The following is an 18,066-nucleotide window of genomic DNA, read 5'->3' on the forward strand; positions in this document are numbered from 1 at the left end:
CTTTTTTCCAGCCTCTCACTCCAGTGACTTGACAAATCAGTAAACACTTGCTCACTAGCACTTGGAATCAGCAGTCCTTTTCCACTTTCTTACCAGTGCTCAAGATCTAAAATTATTCCTTTTCTTTTTACTGTGTGGTCTCAGTTCCACTGCTTATCAGCTGTATGATCTTGGACATGTTGCTTAACCTCCACATGTCTCCCTTTCCTTAAGCGTAAAATAACAGTGGTACCTGCCACACAGAGCTGTGGTCAGGGTTCAGTGAGGTGACCCTGTGCACAGTCCACAGAGTAAACACTCAGTTAACTGTGGGGGGTCCTCCGCCTCCTCCTGCTTTTATTATTATTATTATTTGAGACAGAGTCTCGCTCTGTTGCCCAGGCTGGAATGCAGTGTTGTGATCTTGGCTCACTGCAACCTCCACCTTCCAGGTTCAAGCAATTCTCCTGCCTCAGCCTCTAGAGAAGCTGGGATTACAGGCACCCACCACCATGCCTGGCTAATTTTTGTATTATGGCTGGGCATGGTGGCTCATGCCTGTAATCCCAGCACTTTGGGAGGCCAAGGGGGTGGATCACCTGGGGTCAGGAGTTCAAGACCAGCCTGGCCAACACAGTGAAACCCCGTCTCTACTAAAAATACAAAAATCAGCCAGGTGTGGTGGTAGGTGCCTGTAATCCCAGCTGCTCGGGAGGCTGAGGCACGAGAATCACTTGAACCTGGGAGGCAGAGGTTCCAGTGAGCCGAGATTGCACCACTGCACTCCAGCCTGGGTGACAGAGTGAGACTCTGTCTCAAAAAAAAAAAAAAAAAAAAAAAGAGAAAGAAAAATTTGTATTTTTAGTAGAGACGGGGTTTTGCCATGTTGGCCAGGCTGTTCTCAAACTCCTGACTTCAGGTGGATCCGCCCACCTTCGCCCTCCAAAGTGCTGGGATTATAGGCATAAGCCACCGCGCCTGGCCATCTGCCTGCCATTATTATTATTAAAGGAGTTATTACCTGGTAAAATCATAACAGGAAAAGTAGAAGTGTTCTCCACAGAATGAGGAGCAGCATAAACACTTGAGTTTTTATTTTTCATTTTTTATACTGAATGTAACTAAAGCCTAAGCACTTAAGTTTTAAGTCAAAGAAAATCCAGGAAAAAGGGTAGGGCAGGAGGGGATTGGTCATCTGTTGACAAGTGTAAATATGATCTTAATATTACAAATGTCTCTTAAAATAGAAGCAGAATTACTGGGAGGCCTGATGGGAGCACACACTAGGAACCAGTGGGGTAAGGGGCGTCTGTGTGGGCAGCTGCAGGGCAAACACCAGCAATGTGAAAGCAGGGGTCCCAGGAGAGAGCCCGTAAGACTGGATCCAAATGTGAGTTGAGAATAAAGAGTGAAGAAGCCAGGCTTTACCCAAGAGCAGAGCCAGTCCACAGAGTAAACACTCAGTTAACTTCTTACGATTCACTAAGAAGATACAGCATCGGCCGGGCGCGGTGGCTCAAGCCTGTAATCCCAGCACTTTGGGAGGCTGAGACGGGCGGATCACGAGGTCAGGAGACTGAGATCATCCTGGCTAACACGGTGAAACCCCGTCTCTACTCAAAAGAATACAAAAATCAAGCCGGGCAAGGTGGTGGGCGCCTGTAGTCCCAGATACTCGGGAGGCTGAGGCAGGAGAATGGTGTGAACCCGGGAGGCGGAGCTTACAGTGAGCCCAGATGGTGCCACTGCACTCCAGCCTGGGCGACAGAGCGAGACTTCTTTTAAAAAAATAATAATAAAAATAAAAAAGAAGATACAGCATCACGTCCACAATATGCCTGCCAAAAATGCAGAGCCCGAATCTGACCATGGGAAAATTTGAGACAAACTAAAATTGAGGGGCAATCTACAAAATAACTGGCCTATACTCCAACAATGTCAAGGTCATGAAAGACAAAGAAAGACTAGAGGGTTTTCCAGAATAAAAAAGACAAAAGAGACATGCTGACTAAATGCAGTACATGATTCTGGACCAGACAGTGGACTATGAAATTCTGCTCTTTTTTTCTTTTGCTATAAAAGACACTATTGGGAAAACTGGCAAAGTTTGAATAAAGTTTGTAATTACAGAAGCATATTATATCAGTGTTAATTTCCTGATTTTGATCATCCTGCTGTGGTTTTTGGCAGAATGCTTTGTTCCTAAGAAATGCACACTGAAGTATTTGGAGCAAAGGAGTAACTGCAACTTACCATCAAATGGTTCAGCAAGAAGTACAGATCTGCGTCTCCATATGCATACATGCACACATATACAGTGACAAAGCAAATGCAGCAAAGCGTTAATAATGGGGGAATCTGAGCAAGGGGTGGATGGAATTATTCTTGCAACTTTTCTGTAAATTGAAATTTTTTTTAAATAAGGAGTAACAGAGAGAGTGTGCACATGTGAGAGAGACTTTCTTTTTTTTTTTTTTTTTTTTTTGAGATGGAGTCTTGCTCTGTCACCCAGGCTGGACTGCAGTGCCATGATCTTGGGTCACTGCAACCCCCACCTCCTGGGTTCAAGCAATTCTCCTGCCTCACCCTCCTGAGTAGCTGGGACTACAGGCGCACGCCACCATGCCCAGCTAATTTTTTGTACTTTTAGTAGAGACGGAGTTTCACCATGTTGGTCAGGCTGGTCCTGATCTCTTGACCTCGTGATCCGCCTGCCTTGGCGTCCCAAAGTACTGGGCTTACAGGAGTGAGCCCCTGCACCCGTCCTGAGACACTGACTTTCACTACAAGCCAGTGAACACGCTTGAGCTGTCAAGAGGGGAACAGAAATATGGCAAGGGACAGGGCAGGCTATCCTGGCTGAGAGCGCAGAGCCCTGTGGCAGGAAGGAGCCACACCGCCCTGAAGCAGGTAAGACAGTCTTGAGAGACAGGGAGGAAGGTGCTTTTCCCACTCACGTGTCCAAGGAATACAGATCAGGCTTCCAGGAACTCGTTGTGTTGAGAGGGGAGAGGAAGCCTCAGCAGGCACTTTGGAGGTGAAAAAGGATCAAATCGACAATGGAAGAAGAGAAACAAAGAAGTGAAGCTGAGCAGGAAAAGGAGGGAGATGGAGATGAGGAGAGTAAAGAGAGGGGATAGGCAAGAGGAGAGGGAGGAGAGAGGGGACAACGACAGGGCTCCCTGCCCTCCCAGCCCGCCCTCAGTGACCCAGGGCAAGTCCTTGACACCCGCACCCTCAGCCCTGCTGCTGCGGACAGCTGTGATTCCAGAGGGAGGGTCTGACCAGCTGAGCGCTCCAGGGAATACCTTCCTACTCCATCCACTTTAGGCTCAGGAGAGAGGTAGGCCTTTTAGTTTGTAGCCAAACCCCAAAAGCATGTCTGGGACCAAGGTGTACCTCCAGAGCCCCACACCTGGACACAGGTGTAAGCAAGCAGAGTCGCCCGGGAGACACACTGGAGACACGTGGAAGTCTAAGGGCTGGTTCCATGGACTTGTCCCTGTCGTCAGGAAGAGCTGGGGCACTGAAGGATGAGAAAGGTCATCCAAGACTCAGGCCCTCCAGGGAGAGGCTCGGGCTGGGCCTGAGAGCATGGGAAGCCACGAGTGTCTAAGCTGCAGCTCGGAAGTCACCTAGGGCTGTCCCCCTCACTGCACAGGAGAGCCCTGGAGCACCTCCTGGATTGACTGCAGGATAACCTTAGGCTCCTGGGCTCCTGACCCTCCTGGAACTGCTGGGAATGGCACTGTGAAGTCACAGCTCCCCCTGGTGGCTCTACACAGAAACCACATGTTCCCCAGAGCCCTCAGAACAGTTGGGTCTCCAAATCCCAGACTTGGGGATTTTACAGGTAGACAGAGGCCCTGCAAGAGCAAAGGGCCCATCTCTCGCCTTTTCCAGATGAGGGAGCACAGGAGAGGAGGATACTTGCTCTAAGTTGTGATATTAGACTTGTCACAGTTGTAAAGTTGTAAGACTCTTAGACTCTTGTGTGGTTAAAGCCAGTGTCTTTTGACACATCCTGGTCATTTAGTCCAGCACCCAGGCTTGGCTTGGGATGCTAGACAGGAGCAAGCTGACAAGCAGAATCATGACCTCTTCCCAGTCTGCCCGCATCTTTGTGGCCACAGCCAGCCTCCTTAAAGCTGGGCTTGACTCATGAGAGTGGTTGGCGTTAAGAGCCCCAGGCCAAGCTTCAGGGTTCTGCAGGCACGGGCTGGAATTCTGGGTGGACACTTGCCTCCGTGTGCCGCACACCCACCCCTCCATGATGTGAGGCTAATACCTCTGGTTGTTACAAAGATGAAGTGGCATCAGGAATGCAAAACACCCACCCCACAGAAGGCACACTTTCCTTCTGTCACCCTCCATGTTCTCTGCTCCTCTCAGCATCCACACAGCCCAGCTCACGGCAGGTGTATCCGTGGTTAGGGTCAGGGTCCTAACATGGGAAGGGACCACAGGAGGCTACCTGATGAGGCCTCAGCCCTCTGGCAGACATCGGTGAGTCTAGAGAAGATGAGCTGGCAATTATCTTCAAGAATATGGCTGGGTCTCTTTAGAGAGGCATTTCTGTGTTATTGACTTACCCCTATACCCCCATTTACCTAAACCCAGCTGTGATGGTTCCTTTACAACTCAAGTCCATCTCTGTTTCATCTGTTAAGTGAGCAGCACCTGCTAGCATTGCCTTCACAGGAAACAATGTACATAGTCTCTTAGTTGCCCCCAAACCTAGCCTCTTTTCTTGGGGCTAAGCAACTGTAATTATTCTTTATTCTCAACCTTCCTATTTTCATCCTTCCCTTATGAAAACTCTGGATTCACCACAGTGGTTTTTTTGTATGTTTGTTTGTTTGTTTGTTTTGAGATAGGGTCTCGGTTTGTCGCCCAGGCTGGAGTGCAATGGAACGATCTCAGCTCACTGCAACCTCCGCCTCCTGGGTTCAAGTGATTCTCCTGCCTTAGCCTCCCAAGTAGCTGGGATTAAAGCACCCGCAACCACATCTGGCTAATTTTTGTATTTTTAGTAGAGACGGGGTTTCACCATATTGGTCAGGCTGGTCTCGAACCCCTGACCTCAGGTGATCCACCCGCCTTGGCCTCCCAAAGTGTTGGGATTATGGGCGTGAGCCACTGTGCCCAGCCTCACCACAGTTTTAAGAGTGTTACAAAATCAGCACAGGGGGTACACAATAAACATTTGCTGAATGAACTATTGAAAACTGAACAAGATTCACTAACTTGAGACTAACTGATGCAAAATGTAAAGGGGTTTCTCCACTCCGGTGGCACTACTGTCATTTATCACAGCTGGTAAGGTCAGCTCTCCCACGCCCCCTGTGATGGGTCGGTGCTGGCTCAAATGCAGCTCCAGTTCACCCTGATGAAGCACCAGGCCTGGGTCCCCCAGGCCTTATTTGTCCCCTTTCTTTTAAACTCATTATGGTGCTGGCTTTGTTCCCTAAATAGATCATTTTTTCCTCCTATATTTCATCACAGTTCTGTATAGGTTTCTTTCCCCAATTTATCAAGGTCACACTGGATGTTTCTTCTGTCTCTCAGGGCAGCCATAACCCCAGGGATGAACTTCAGCACAGGCTGAAATATCAATGAACAGGCAAAAGGGCCAGAGTCCTTGAAAGATCACCTTAAATGTCCCTTTAGGTTAATGTCAAGTCACTGAAAATTGTCCCCTGGCTTCAAACTACTTTTTGATAGTCGACCTCAATAGTCATCAAAGAAATATAAAGTAAACTGCAAAATGCCAGTCTTTGGACTACCAACCTGACAAGTATATGTATACATTCAAGGTCATTCATGCCTAGTATTGGAAGGGTGCAAGATGGGAAGGAAAGCAGGTCACATTTCTGGAGGGCTACTGAGTCATAGGAACGAGAAGCTTTAAAGACAAATATTCTCAACCTATAATCTCACTTCTGGAAAGGTACCCTAAGGAGACGATTAGGGATGCTCACAGTCATGTGGCTTCATAGATCCCCATCATGGCACAGTCCATGTAACAGAAGACTGGGGTCCAGCACCCACACTGCAGGGGACTGCCCAAAGAAATGACAGACCTGCCTTATATTGGGAGACCATGGCAGCCTTGAACAGGCTGCAGAGCTGTGTGTGCTGGCTTGGAAAGAGGTTTCTAAGTGAAACAGCAAGATGTGTACACCACAGTGTCCACTATTGTCCATTTTTTTGTAAAAGTATATTTTATATATGGCCTACAAAGGAAAAAAAAAAAGTCCAGAAAGAGCTAGGCACAATGGCTCATGCCTGTAATCCCAGCACTTTGGTAGACCGAGGCAGGTGGATCTCCTGAGGTTTGGAGTTCAAGACCAGCCTGGCCAACATGGCGAAACCCCGGCTCTACTAAAAATACAAAAATTAGCCGGGGGTGGTGGCACATGCCTGCAGCCCCAGCTCTCAGGAGGAAGAGACAGGAGAATTGCTTGAACCTGGGAGACAGAGGTTGCAGTGAGCCAAGACTGCACCAGTGCACTCCAGCCTGGGCGACAGGGCAAGACTCCATCTCAAAAAAAAAAAAAAAAAAAAAAAAATTAGCTGGGCGTAGGGACACATGACTGTAATCCCAGCCACTCAGGAGACAGAATCGCTTGAACCCATGCAGCGGAGGTTGCAGTGAGCCGAGATCACACCACTGCACTCCAGCCTGGACAAAGAGTGAGATTGTCTCAAAAAAAAAAAAAAAAAAATGTCCAGAAAGAGATAGTCCAAAACGTTAACATTCACTGACTCTGAATGACTGGATCATAGGTGATTTTTATTTTCTTCTTTTAGTTGCAGTTTTAAATTTTTATATGTTGATATGTATTACTAGCATAGAACAAGAATGACAAGGCTTTTGTTTTGGTGGCTAAGTAAAAGTGCTCTCTTTGTTGCTCTGTTCACAGGCTCCACAGCTATCAGCCCATCCTAAGGATATGGACACGCCTGATGTGTGGGCAATGACCCAGAAGGTCAAATCATTCTACAGCAGACACAATCACGACAAGGCTTTGCTGTACAGGAACCACTTCCAGGTCCCAGCAGACAGCTGCTCCGTTGGTCTGCTTTCTCCAAAATTGATTACAGCAATGATAATTAAAGTAGCCTAATGAAGGACTTTGTATTGAGGGGAGCAGCAGGTCTTCAAGTAGAACTCAGATTTGAGATTTAGTTTTGCCACTGTGTCATTTAGAGCCACTTTTAAATCTCTCTAAGCCGGCTTCTCTAGCTGTAAAACAGTGATATAATCATGCCTGCTTTTACAGATTTCATCAGGTTGCTGTGAGGTTAAAAAAAAATCCAAGTGGGCCGCGTGCGGTGGCTCACGCCTGTAATCCCAGCACTTTGGGAGGCCGAGGCAGGCAGATCACGAGGTCAGGAGATCGAGACCATCCTGGTTAACACGGTGAAACCCCCTCTCTACTAAAAAATACAAAAATTAGCCGGGCGTGGTGGCGGGCACCTGTAGTCCCAGCTACTCAGGAGGCTGAGGCAGGAGAATGGTATGAACCCAGGAGGCGGAGCTTGCAGTGAGCCGAGATTGCGCCACTGCACTCCAGCCTGGGCGACAGAGCAAGACTCCATCTCAAAAAAAAAAAAAAAGAAATCCAAGTGAAAATGACATATAGGCACTTTATGAGTGTTCCCTACTCAAGTGCAGTACTGTTGTCTCATGCTCTCTTTCTGTTAATAGCACCTCAATTCTACTCTGGGGGACACTCCTCCTCTCTTTTTGGTTTGGAATGTCCCCTGGCTTCAGGGACAGCTCAACATGGGCGTGGATAGTCAAATTCCATCCCCAAGCTCGGGACTCAGCGAGATCATCCAGAGACTGTTCCTGAAGTGATGGGAAGGCAGATCTCCCTTTCTGCAGGGTGCTGAGTGATAGGACGACAGTGTGCAGCTACTGGGGCTCTCCAAGCCAGCACCCAGGACCAGCCTGCCTGAGAACGAAGCCAGCAAGGGAAAGCCGAGCACGACTGATGGGGCAGGGCAGGCTCCAGCACGTGGAGGGCGGCACGTGGAGGGCGGCACGCTGAGTGCTGGAGCAGGAAGCCCATTCCTGGATCCCCGTTCTTCAGCCAATAAAGTCCCCTTTTATCACACAGGCCTGTGAGCCCATCTGAGTGGGGTATCTAGGACTTGCCAACCCCAAAGATTAAAGTGTTTCTTGCAGAACACTTTAATTTGCTCACTCACTAGGAAAATTAAAACTGCATGCAAGACAATTTCCTTAAGGAGCTTAGAAAATAAAAGGGCTGGAGGGGACAGTGGGGACAGTCTCGAATGAGTAGGTAACCTGACAGACTGCTCCTAATCATTAATAATTGTGCATGAATTAACTGATCAGGCTGTAACTTCGCTTGATGCTAGCTGGTGGAGCAGCAATTCGCATTCCATGTCTTTTTCCCTGCTTTGTTGAGGCCGCTCTTTTCACTTGAAATGTCATAGAATCATAATATTTTCAAGCTGGAAACATTTTAATCTATTATTCCCAGGTCTCATTTTGCAGATGAAGAGACTGAAGCCAACATTAGAAAAGCAACCCACTCAAGGTCACACTGTTCATTATCCACCAAGCAGAAACTCCACCAGCTGTTTTTCCCACTGGGGCTGGGGACCATCACTACAGATGGAGAAGGAAGCCATCAGCTCTACCTGAGGCCCAACACACTAGAAATGGGATGTATGACAAAGTCCTAGTAACAGAATGGACTGGTTTCCTGTCTCACATGTGCCATCAATGTGCTCCCTTGGCAAGAAGCTAGGCCCAGGGCATCAGTGCTCAGGGACACCAACTCCAGATTCGGCTCTGTCACACACAAGCTGTGTGGCCTTGGGCAAAGGTCTGAACCTCCCTTGGCCCGGCTCACCATCTGTCAAGCAAAGAGAATAACTGCCACCTGGCTGAGCTCACAGAGTGGTTGTGAAGTTCAAATGAGCTAACTCAAAATTCTCTGGAGCCCGGCATGGTGGCTCACGCCTGCAATCCCAGCACTTTCGGTGGCCAAGACGGGCAGATCACGAGGTCAGGAGATCGAGACCAGCCTGGCCAACATGGTGAAACTCTGTCTCCACTAAAAATACAAAAATTAGCTGGGCATAGTGGCGCACCCCTGTAATCCCAGCTACTCGGGAGGCTGAGGCAGGAGAATCACTTGAACCTGGGAGGCGGAGGTTGCAGTGAGCCAAGATCGCGCCATTGCACTCCAGCTTGGGCAATAGAGTGAGACTTTGTCTCAAAAACAAAAAAATTCTATGGAAAAATGGTGATAAGTACCATACAGAATATGACATTAGTGCTAGTCTCTAGTAAAATCACTGTGCTGAGAGGTGACATGACAGAGCAGAGAGGCTTTGGAGTGTAACAACTTGGGTTTGAATCCTGATTGTTACATTGACTTGCTGGGCTGTAAATTCAAACTCCCTAAGCCTCAGGTTTGCTTATCAGCTAAATGGAAGTAAGAATATATACTTAAACATTTTTCAGTGGAGGTTAAATAAGAACCCACAACCCCTAACATAGTGCTAGGCACATACCTAGTGTTGAATACATGAACTGATGTCACAATTATTAAAAGGGTACTTGATCTGAGATTGACCTGTTTGCAGCATAGTTTTCAACAATCCCTGCTACTGCTGCACGCAGTTCAATGTCCCTAATAGCCATGTTAGGATAGCACTTGGTACAGTCACTCTGGACTCTGCAGGACTCCCGACCCAGGCAGGCCTCTCAAGGTTCCTTTGTGTTCCTCCAACCCCCAAGAGGTGATCCACCTCCTTCTCCCCAAGAACCCCTAGACAGAAGCCTGTGACTCTGGTGTACAAGAGCAGAAGAGAATAGTGGGGTGGGGCACGCCACTGTCCCCTGGGCTGCCTCCTAGACCAGCCTATTTGCTGTCAGCCTGCCACCTTAGCCACTTTCTTTCCTCTGTCATGTCCTAATCACGTGCCATCAAGGTGCTGCGAGAAAACAGAAGCAGAGGTGAGTGACTAGCCTGATTTCAGGGCCACTGCCAGTACATGGAGATGTCCCCTCTGGGCAGATGAATTAGAAAAAGGTGCTCCTCCCACCCAGCCCATGGCCTGATGGGCAGGGCGTATGCTGGACTTCAGCTCCAACTCCCATGCTCGGTCAGGAGCCCTGGACAGGGCACCACCAGCATGACCACGTGCAGTGGTCCTGATCACTGGGGAGAGCTGGCAAAAGCCTCTTGAAGCTAGCCCTCTTGAGCTAGGTGCTGAAGGTAAATACACCTCCACTAGGACATCGGGATGGAGAAGAGCTTCCCAAGCAGATGGGACAAGAGGAAGAAGTGCATCATAGGCTTAGGGAATAGGCCAGGCTGTTGTCAGTGAGAAGACACTGACTCTAGATCCAGCTCCATTACATCCAAACCATGTGCCCTTGGGCAAAGCACCCCACTTCCCCATACCTCAGTTCAACTCTGCCAAGCAAGGAAGAGAACAAGCTGATGATGAGCTAATCAGATGCATGCTGGAGCAGGGAAGGAGAAGAGGCTGGGGAAGGCTGGGGCCGGAATGTCAAGAGCATTTTCTGCCATGCTAAGAAGTTTAGCCTTTAACCTGTGAGCACTGGGGTTTGAGAAGGGGTTTCTTCGCTAGTCTGTTTGAGAAGAAGATGGGAAACTCTAGTTTTTTCACAAGATCATGGTTAGGTGGTATGGAGAAGAGACTGACCTGAGGAAATGTAAGGGCTGTGGTCAAGTGGACAAGTCTGGAGAAGAGCAATGAGGAACAGGACTGAAGCAGCTCTCCTCCCTGCCACTCCCTGGCCTCTCACCCTTCTCCCTTCCCTTCCCCAGCCTCCCACCCTCCCCCCCTGCACCTCCTCTGCCTCCTGCCCTCCTCCCTGTACCTCCCTAGCCTCCTGCCCATCCTGAGTAGGGCGACTGGTATCCCCACCTCACAGCCATGCCATGTGCAGCTGTGGTGAGGACTAGAGACGATGGAGGCAAAGGCCTACGCATGGCTCATATTGAATGAATGAGAGCTATTTTTATTCTTATGAGACCTAGGGAAGCCAATGGGGGAGGAAGAGACATGAACTGAAAGAAAAAGAAAGGGAAACGAATTCCCTGGGAAGCGGGGAGGACAACAAATTGAGCTCATCAAGGCTTCAGGGCTCTTCACTGTGGTCCTGAGGCCAAGGCTCTCTGTGTGACTGCTTACCCCACACTTGATGCTCAACAGTCTCAACAAAAGGAAAAGGCCAGACAAAGACCCAAGAATTGTCTGGTACAATGTAAAAGTTTCTTTTAAATCATTTCTTGGCCAAGCACAGTGGCTCACACCTGTAATCACAATACCTTGGGAGGCTGAGGTGGGTGGATCACTTGAGGTCAGGAGTTCGGTCAGCCTGGGCAACACGGTAAAACCCATCTCTACTAAAATTACAAAAATTAGCTGGGTGTGGTGGCACGCCTGTAATCCCAGTTACCAGGGAGTCTGAGGCAGGAGGATCACTTGAACCTCAGAGGCAGAGATTGCAGTAAGCAGAGATCACACCACTGCATTCCAGCCTGGGCAAGAGTGAGACTCTGTCTGAAAACAACAACAGCAACAAAATACCATTTATTTAAAATGATAAGAGGACAGATTTATCAATGGATGCTGCCATGACAACAGATGATCTGTGTGGAGAAAATAAATTAGATCCTTATCTTACACCATACACAAAAATAAATTATAGCTAGATTGGACTTAAATGTAAAAAATTAAGCTAAAGAATAGAAGGGGCCAGGCGTGGTAGCTCACACCTGTAATCCCAGCACTTTGGGAGCCTGAGGCAGGTGGATCGCTTGAGCCCAGGCGTTCAAGACCAGCCTGGGCAACATGGCAAAACCCCATCTCTACCAAAAAACAGAAAAATTAACCAGGCATGGTGGGGTACACCAGTAGTCCCAACTACTTGGGAGGCTGAAGCAGGAGGATCGATTGAGCTCAGGAGGTCAAGGCTGCAGTGAGCTAAGATTGTGCTGCTGCACTCCAGCCTGAGGTAAGAGCGAGACCCTGTGTCCAAAAAATAAAAACAATTTTTAAAAAAGAATTTACATTAAAAAAAGAATAGAAGGAAGAAAGGTGCATGTATCTCAAGGGCAGAAAGTATTTTCTAATCATAAAGTAAAGACAAACACATAAAAACATTTTAAAAGAAGTAATTTTGCTGGGTGCAGTGGCTCACAACTGTAATTCCAACACTTTGGGAGGCTGAGGTGGGTGGATTACTTGAGGTCGGGAGTTTGAAACCAGCTGGCCAACATGGTGAAACCCCATCTCTACTAAAAATACAAAATTTGCTGGGTGTGGTGGCATGTGCCTATAATCCCAGCTACTTGGGAAGCTGAGGTAGGAGAATTGCTTGAATTTGGGAGGCAGAGGTTGCAGTGAGCTAAGATCACACCATTGCACTCCAGCTTGGGTGACTAGAGTGAAACTCCATCTCAAAGAAAAAAAAAAGTAATTTTAAGCTCATAAAATATTTAATTACTTTACGCCAAAAATTATAATCAAAATAAAAGCAGTTGACAAACTGGAAAAATGTTTTCTATGTATGTCAGAGGAAAGTTAGTACCCTTTTTCAGATTTGTACAGGGATAAGAAAAAATTAAAGACTCAATAGAAAAAAATAGAAAAGTAATAATAATAGCTAATACTCACAGAGCACTTAACAATGTGCCAAGCACTGAGTTAAGTGCTCGAAATATATGATGGTGTGTGAACCCCACAACCCTGTGAGGTGGGTATATGATTATCTCCAATTCCTAGATGGGAAACTGAGGCTTAGGGTAAGTTACTCACAAAAAATTGTGTCACTGTTAAATGACAGCGCTGGAGCCTTCCTGACTCCAAGGCCTGTTCTCTTAACTACACTGTGCTTCAAATAAAAAAGAAGAGTGATAAGTGGTCGCTATTTTTTTTCTATATATAATGAATGTACATATATATTTTGTACATATATGAGTTAAAATTTACTAGAATCAAAGGCCATTATAATTTTTCCTATCAAATTGACAAGGGAAAGACAGAACATTTGGTGGGGGATGCGGTGTTCATTCTCTCGGTCTCCTCCAGTATCTGGCCACCTCTTTACACCACTTTCCCTGCAGGCTCCCATCTTCATCCCTTCCCTGGTCTCCCTGTGCCTAGAGATGGTAAGCACTCAGCTGCTGCTAGCCACAGATCCTTTGGTGGTTCACCCGTATCCAGCCCATACCTTCATAAATCTGCTGCTTTATAAACAAATTCTCCTTAGATTGTCTTAATTTGATTGTGTCTTCTGTTTCTGTGTGGGATGCTGACTGATACATCTTTTTTTTTTTTTTTTCTGAGATGGAGTCTTGCTCTGTCCCGCAGGCTGGAGTGCAGTGGTGCAATCTCAGCTCACTGCAACCTCCGCCTCCCAGGTTCAAGCAATCCTCCTGCCTCAGCCTCCTAAGTAGCTAGGATTACAGGCGTCCACCACCACACCTGGCTAATTTTTGTATTTTTAGTAGAGACGGGGTTACACCATGTTGGCCAGGCTGGTCTCAAACTCCGGACCTCATGATCTGCCCACCTCAAACTCCCAAAGTGCTGGGATTACAGGCGTGAGCCACCATGCCCAGCCCTGATACATATTTTGACTTACCAATTTTATTCCAGAAATTAATCCTAAGGAAACAACCAGGAAGTTGTGAAAATGTATAAGGATATTTGTCGCAGCATTAAAACTGAAGACAACCTAAGTATTCAACAGTAGGGAACCAGTTTAATAAATTTGATGACCCACATGATGAAATATTATGTAGTTGTTAAAAATCAGGGCTGGGCACAGTGGCTCACGCCTGTAATCCCAGCAGTTTGGGAGGCTGAGGCGGGCAAATCACCTGAGGTCGGGAGTTCGAGATTAGACTGACCAACACGGAGAAACCCTGTCTCTACTAAAAAAAATACAAAATTATTCAGGCATGGTGGCACATGCCTATAATCTCAGCTACTCAGGAGGCTGAGACAGGAGAATCACTTGAATTCGGGAGGCAGAGTTTGCAGTGAGCCAAGATGGCGCCATTGCACTCCAGCCTGGGCAACAAGAGCAAAACTCTGTCTCAAGAAAAAAAAAAAAAAAAATCAGGTTACAAGCTGGGCAAAGTGGCCCACAGCTATAATCTGAGCACTTTGGGAGGCCAAGGGAGGAGGATCACTTGAGCCCAGGAGTTCAAGACCAGCCTGGGCAACATAGCAAGACCCCATCACTACAAAAAAATGAAAAAATTAGTCAGGCGTGGTGGCACGTTTTTGGTCCCTGCTACCTATGAGGCTGAGGTGGGAGGATCGCTTGAGCCCAGGAGTTCGAGGTTACAGTGAGCTATGATCGCACCTGAACAATGGAGCAAAACCTCAACTCTAAACATAAATAAATAAATAATAACATGTTGGCCGGGAGAGGTGGCTCGCACCTGTAATCCCAGCACTTTGGGAGGCTGAGGCGGGCAGATCACTTGAGGTCAGGAGTTAGAGACCAGTCTGGCCAACATGGTGAAACCCTGTCTTTATTAAAAATACAAAAATTAGCTGGGTGTGGTGGTGTATGCCTGTAATCCCAGCTACTCAGGAGGCTGAGGCAGGAGAATCACTTGAACTCGGGAGATGAAGGTTGCAGTGAGCCAAGGTCATGCCACTGCATTCCAGCCTGGGTGACAGAGCGAGACTCCATCTCAAAAAAAGTAAAATAAATAAATAATAACATGTTTAAAAATCAGGTTACAAATGGATATTTAACAATGCAGAAATATACTTATGAAATATATTGAGTGAAAACAAAATGTTCTTGCGAATCCTATTTTGAATATAAAAGTGAACGATGTATCCCCAAACTACTAATGGTAATTATCTTTTAATTATCAGGTTATGGGTGGTTTTTATTTTCTTCTTTTTTTTTTGAGACAGATTTTTGTTCTTGTCGCCCAGGCTGGAGTGCAGTGGTGCGATCTCAGCTCACTGCAACCTCCACCTCCCGGGTTCAAGCAATTCTCCTGCCTCTGCCTCCTGAGTAGATGGGATTACAGGTGTCTGCCACCATGCCCAGCTAATTTTTGTATTTTTAGTAGAGATGGGATTTCACCATGTTGGCCAGGCTCATCTCAAACTCCTGACCCCAAGTGATCCACCCACCTCAGTCTCCCAAAGTGCTGGGATTACAGATGAGAGCCACCACACCCAGCCTTATTTTCTTCTTTGTATTATTTTTGTGCGTTTTAGATTTTCTACAATGTTCATGTGTTCTTTCATAATTAGAAAAAGTATATCCAATAAATATTATCTGATTTAAAAAGAAACATTAAGGTTAAGTTCTGTAACACCTTGCCCCATGTGCACACACAATCACACCAATTCCTCAGTCCCTGCTGAGAGATGGGCCCCTGCTGGCCCAGGACATTGGTGGAGCGGCTATGGCTGGCAGCGCTGCCTGCAAGCTCCTGCACATCTGCATCAGCGTCAGCTTATGGCGGTGGGCATTCAGCCCGGAGCCCTAGGCCTCAGGCTTACTTCAGGACACAAATGTTCACCAGCTGGGCTCTGTAAACCCAAACACCAGCTCTGGTGCATGACTGAGGGAAGGGCAGTTAGAATGCCTCAACTGCTGGTCGGATAGACTCAAGGAAACACGGATCAGCTGACCTCGTGGCAATCTTCAACAGAGACAGCATAGAGCAGTAGGGAAAAACAAAACAATGAGCCCCAGGGCTTGGAAAGCCATAGGTCTGAATCATGACTGAGCATCTGAGCCGCTGTTTGACCTCAGGCCAGCTTTTAACCTCTCAGTCTCAGTGTTTTCTTGTCTACAAGGGGGGGTCATATTACTTATCTCTCAGGTTATAAGCATCGGATTGAATTAAATGAGCACAGAATAAAGGCTCCCTAAACAGTGGTTAATATTAAAGAGAAAGGGCCGCCTGGGCCTGTGAGACACTCAGGGTCCCAGAGCCTTAGCTCTGATGTGCAGGTAAACAGCAGCAGCATGGTAAAAACTGTAGGGAGAGAGAAGAGATGGTTCTGGCAAGGAAATGGTCACCTGGTGTTTTGCCTAGACACTTGGCTGGCACTCAACACATGCTCTGTCGGTAAGAAGAGCTACCTGCAGTGGGTCCCAGGTCCAGACTTGAGTCATTCAGCTCTTCCTCCTCTTCCCAGAAGTACTGTGGTGGCTGCAGAATCCGAGACTCTTCACTCTCTTCGCTGGGGAAGCCTGAGCCAGGGGCTCCCAGCCCAGCTCCCAGGCCCATAGTCTCACTAGGCTCCTCTGAGTCCAGTGGCTCCAAGCCAGTGGGCAGCAGGAGGTCTAGCAGGGAGGTGGAGGTGAGGCCCTCTGGGCCAGGCTCATCAGACCCAGCAGCACAGGCACCCAGGAACGCTCCTGTGCAGACATAAAAGCCAGACAGTCAGGGGAGGCAAGAGAAGACAAAGACTGGTGCCAGGTTAGAGCATGTCTCAAATGACAAAGGTCCTGGGGAGGGGGGGACTTCAGTGGACACTCCCGAACACCCAGAGGCTTTGCGGGAATTCCGAGACGCTGTTTTCATTTCAAAAAGGCCAAATCGCTGAGACTTCCCTATGGCAGGGGCAAGGGGAGACAGATGGAGACAGGCAGGGGAGAGAGAGGAATCACTGAGTCAGCGTTCCACTGCGCATGTTCTCACTCAGAAAGCGCCTCCTGAGTACCCCCTCTCTGCTGGCAATTGTGCTGCATGTTTGGGGCTATAAACAGAAGTGAAGACAGGGCCCATGCTTTTAAGGACCTAGCTGTATGATTGGATGAACATGGTGTTCCCCAGGCTTCCATCCTTGGCTGAAATTTCTCCAAAACTGAATTAAGAATATGATTTGTATTTCAGCAATACAGTATCCTGAATATAGTCTTTAGTTTTTTTATTTATGATTTTTTTTGAGATGGACTCTTGCTCTGTTGCCCAGGCTGGAGTACAGTGGTACAATCTCGGCTCACTGCAATCTCCGCCTCCCAGGTTCAAGTGATTCTCTTGCCTCAGCCCCCCGAGCAGCTGGGATTACAGGTGCCCACCACCACGCCCAGCTAATTTTTGTATTTTTAGTACAGACAGGGTTTCGCCATGTTGGTCAGGCTGGTTTTGAACTCCTGACCTCAAGTGATCTGCCCTCCTCAGCCTCCCAAAGTGCTGGCATTACAGGCATGCGCCACTGAGCCCAGCCTCTAAACGTAGTCTTTTAAAAAACCACGTGAGGTCACACAGTTCAAACCCAACCCAGTGCTGGTAATTTGATGTATTTGTTTAGAATCTTGGGTTCTCTCTCTCCTAATTTACCAAAACAAGCAAATAAATGGACAGGAAAACAAATTAAAGGAGGCCTTCTTCCTCTTCTTTCACTCTCATTCTTTAAGGACAGGAATATAGCCCTATTTGCCAGTTTCACAACTTAATCTCTAACTTAATGACCTAACCACACAAATTACTAACTTGCTGTGAGGCTCCTGGAAAGCTGCTCAAGACCTCTGGGTCTCAGTCTCCTCACTAGAAAGGCAAGGAAGCTAAATGAAATGACCTCTGAATTATTTTCTAAGACTAACATTTAAGGATCTAGGGAACAGGGAATTTCACAGTCTTCCTCTTGCTCTACACCAGATGCCTACTGTGACCTGACTTGACTGTAGTGCATGGCAATTTTTAGTGATGTTTACAATAAAAATAGAGCTAATATTATTGGTGCCATGTGCTTTGCTGAGCAGGCCCTAAGCTTGATATGTGCCAATACTGTGACTGGCCACTGAAAAAAAATGAGCGTTTCAGACTGTCCTGTGAGTCTGGGTATGAGGGAGTCTGTGCACACCGTGCACCAGTCAGACAACTCACAGCCAAGAACGCAACATCCAGCCATAGGGGTGTATTCTGGGTTGTGTGGATGGCGGACAGGGAGTAGAGACTCCAGGGGAAGATAGTCAGGCCTTGGGGTCAGAGACAGGAAGATGTTCTATAACAGGAGAGAAAGGCTGGTACCAGGAAATAGGTTACACTCTGGCTTCTCTGGCTG

General features: G+C 47.5%; 1 protein-coding gene across 2 annotated transcripts in view; it reads right to left on the reverse strand.

Moving 5' to 3' along the window:
- Window positions 1-18,066, reverse strand: part of PODXL2 (podocalyxin like 2) — a 43,507-nt gene that overhangs the window by 17,158 nt on the left and 8,283 nt on the right. For both annotated transcript variants that reach the window (XM_045385585.2, XM_045385584.2), the window contains exon 2: window positions 16,139-16,417. In XM_045385585.2, the coding sequence (XP_045241520.2) occupies window positions 16,139-16,417 (279 nt within the window). The remainder of the gene's footprint in view (window positions 1-16,138; window positions 16,418-18,066) is intronic.

This window comes from Macaca fascicularis, chromosome 2 (assembly GCF_037993035.2).
Source record: "Macaca fascicularis isolate 582-1 chromosome 2, T2T-MFA8v1.1".
Lineage (NCBI taxonomy): Eukaryota > Metazoa > Chordata > Mammalia > Primates > Cercopithecidae > Macaca > Macaca fascicularis.